The sequence below is a fragment of the Ranitomeya variabilis genome, chromosome 5, assembly GCF_051348905.1.
Source record: "Ranitomeya variabilis isolate aRanVar5 chromosome 5, aRanVar5.hap1, whole genome shotgun sequence".
Taxonomy (NCBI): domain Eukaryota; kingdom Metazoa; phylum Chordata; class Amphibia; order Anura; family Dendrobatidae; genus Ranitomeya; species Ranitomeya variabilis.
The window spans coordinates 65,847,652-65,851,130 of record NC_135236.1 but is presented as its reverse complement, the minus strand read 5'-3'; the positions used below and the strand labels follow the sequence as shown (position 1 = coordinate 65,851,130).

Genomic DNA, 3,479 nt, shown 5'->3' with positions numbered 1-3,479 from the left:
TATTTTCTTAACATTTTTAAGTTATGACACAAAGATCCAAATCCCCTTCTTAGACATAAAAGTACATGATAAAATTCAGAGAAGTGCAATCACTTCCAGAGAGAGTTTAGCGGATTTATTTGAGATCACCTTTGTCTATGCTGGCAGGTAGTGATGAGTGACTATACTCGTTGCTCTGGTCTCCCTGAGCATGCTTGGGTGATCTCTGAGTATTTTGGCATTCTCGGAGATTTAGTTTTCGTCGCCTCAGTTGCATGATTTACAGCTGCTGGACAGGCTGAATACATGTGGGAATTCCCTAACAAACAGGCATTCCTCACATGTATTCAGCCTGTCCAGCAGCCGTAAATCATGCAGCTGAGGCGAAGAAAAATAAATCTCCCGAGCATGCCAAAATACTCGGAGATCACCCGAGCATGCTTGGGAAGACCCGAGCAACAATGCTGCTCGCCCATCACTACTGTATTGGCAGGTCTGCATCAGAAGAAACACTGAATTTTGGGTGAACATCATTTCCCTATCCTCAGTAGAAGATCGCTGTCTGAAAAAGAAGACTGTTTTTTAACCAAAACTATAATTGTTGCGTCATAAGTACAAGTTCCATAAGGCACGTAAGACTATTTTCCTCCATTAATCATAGATATTCAAGATGAATAATTGTGAAGTCGGTACAGTGACTGAATTCTACATGACCCCATTCTCCGTCTCCAGAATTCATACAATTTTTTTATTCACTGGGTTTTTATTCATGTATTTTCTAGCAGTGATGGGAAATCTGATTATCATTGCTCTCATCCGTGTTGCTCCCCAACTTCACACCCCCATGTATTTCTTCTTGTGCAATCTCTCTTCTGTTGATGTCATCTACATCTCTACGATTCTACCTAAGATGTTGGCCATCATTTTAACAGAAGACAAGACGATCTCGTTCTTTGGCTGTATGACTCAGCTTTCCTTCTTCCTCTTCTGTGGTAATGCTGAGATTTATATTCTTACCTCCATGGCTTATGATCGCTACTTGGCAATTTGTTCTCCTCTACACTACTCTTCTATCATGACGAGGAAAGTTTGCTTTATTATAGCGACTTCCTACATGATTCTAAGTGCCTTGAATTCCATAATGTTTTCCTTAAAGACATCTACTTTATCATTCTGTTACTCTCAAATTATCAACCATTTCTTTTGTGAGCTATTACCTTTAATGGCATTGTCTTCTAGCGATACAAAAAGTATGAAAACGATCATTTCAATAGAAGATGTTTTTATCGTACTTTTTAGCTTTATGTTTATTTTGACATCATACGTAAGAATCATCTTTACAGTTTTAAAGATTCGTACCACTAAAGGGCAGCTCAAGGCTTTTTCTAGCTGCACATCTCACCTCATTACTGTCTTGTTGTTTTTTGGACCAAGTATCTTCATGTACTTGAAACCTGAATCTGAAGATTCTAAGGAACAATACAATATTCTCTCAATGTTTTATGTGGCTGTTGTTCCAATGTTAAACCCGTTTGTTTATAGCCTGAGGAACAAAGAAGTTATTGGAGCTGCTAGAAAAATAGCCACAATAATACAGAATAGAATCCCACTTTTTGGGAAAAAATAACAAAAATGAATTTGATCTGCAATGGGATAAAATAGTCTTAAATGTGTTTTGGTTGTTAAAGAGCCAGATGCCAGAGGGAGAGTGTAAGCATACCTGCCAAGCATCTTGGATTCAAGTGGGATTGTTTCAAATTTGAGGAGCTGTCCCTTTGTCCTGGAATGTTGAAGATATGTCCCAGCTACACAGTACACAGATTCAGTTGAAAAAATGGTGGAGCAGAAAACCTTCATATCCCTAGTCCACTATTCAGTCCACTGAAAGCCCTTCCAGGACCTTTAGGCCAAGTGACATTCTCAGGTCACATAGCTAGGCAATATAAATGACGTGAGTACACACTGTAGGGGCATCATATTGTGTGTGTGTGTGTGTGTGTGTGTGTGTGTGTGTGTGTGTGTGTGTGTGTGTGTGTGTGTGTGTGTGTGTGTGTGTGTGTGTGTGAATAGGCACCCTACTATGTGGGAGGACTGTGGGGGGCATCAAACTGTTTGTGGGGTCATCATACTGTGTGGGCATACTATGGAAGCCTCATACTCTGTTTAAGGAGCTATTGGGGCATCATATTATATGTGGATGCTTGGGGGAATCATTTTGTAAGGAAGGATTATGGGGAAGCATCATTATGTTTGGGACTCTGTGGGGGTACCATGCTTAATGCAGAACTGTAAGGACCTCATATTGTATGGGAGGATTATGGGGGTGTAAGGTTCTAGCAGGTATGCGGGATACAGTGAAGAGCAAGAGGCAGAGCAAGAGTTAACGCGTTTTTTATATATAGTTATCACAGAAGTGGAAACTCTATGCAGGGAGTAAGGGGGTGAAGGTAAATAGGCACACAATGTGTAAACGGTAATCAAGTAATAACAAAGGGTCAAATAACAAGTTAACTTATCAGTCTCTGGTTCCTGGATGATGGAGGCTGGAAAATCCCACGATGGCGCCTTAGGTGATGCGGGAAGTCTCTGATCTAGTCCAGGAGGAAGGTGAAGCACTGTCTCTGAACGGCGACAAAGTATCCTGGTCTTCCTACACATGGACTTGTGGTCCTGGAATGGGGTACTGATGGAGGGGAGATCTGATGCACCGCCAATAATGCACAAAGTCCCAAAGCGGAGGCCACAGTCTCACCACTACAAACTGCGTGCACTGTAGGATCAGGGCTGCAAAAAGTGTTGGCGGATGTCAGCTGTTATGACCCCAATGGCGAGGGTCTCAGAGGAACGTGGAAGTCTGCAGAATACAAAAATCCAGCTCATAGGGCAGTGGTAACTGGGTTGACCATATATCTACTCCTAACGCCAACACTAGAAGTAGCCGGGGATCATTCCTACGTTGATTCTAGATGACACGCGCCAGCCGGAGAATCTAGCTACCCCTAGTAGAGGAAAACAAAGACCTTTCTTGCCTCCAGAGAAGGGGACCCCAAAGCTGGATAGAAGCCCCCCACAAATAATGACGGTGAGGTAAGAGGAAATGACAAACACAGAAATGAACCAGGTTTAGCACAGAGAGGCCCGCTTACTAATAGCAGAATAAAGAAAGGTAACTTATATGGTCAACAAAAACCCTATCAAAATCCACACTGGAAATTCAAGAACCCCCGAACCGTCTAACGGTCCGGGGGGAGAACACCAGCCCCCCTAGAGCTTCCAGCAAAGGTCAGGATATAGATTAGGAACAAGCTGGACAAAAATACAAAACCAAAACAAATAGCAAAAAGCAAAAGGCAGACTTAGCTGATATAACTGGAACCAGGATGAGTAGACAAGAGCACAGCAGACTAGCTCTGATAACTACGTTGCCAGGCATAGAACTGAAGGTCCAGGGAGCTTATATAGCAACACCCCTAACTAACGACCCAGGTGCGGATAAAAGG

General features: G+C 42.5%; 1 protein-coding gene across 1 annotated transcript; it reads left to right on the top strand.

Annotated features, from left to right (window-relative positions):
• Positions 1–649: 649 nt before the first annotated feature.
• Positions 650–1,606, top strand: LOC143774837 (olfactory receptor 5AR1-like). Its single transcript, XM_077262607.1, has one exon. It carries the CDS (start codon positions 650–652, stop codon positions 1,604–1,606), a length of 957 nt encoding a protein of 318 aa, XP_077118722.1.
• Positions 1,607–3,479: the final 1,873 nt, after the last annotated feature.

Excerpts from the sequence above, each read along its gene's own strand:
- LOC143774837 (XM_077262607.1), top strand. The coding sequence starts at position 650 with ATGAATAATTGTGAAGTCGGTACAGTGACTGAATTCTACATGACCCCA.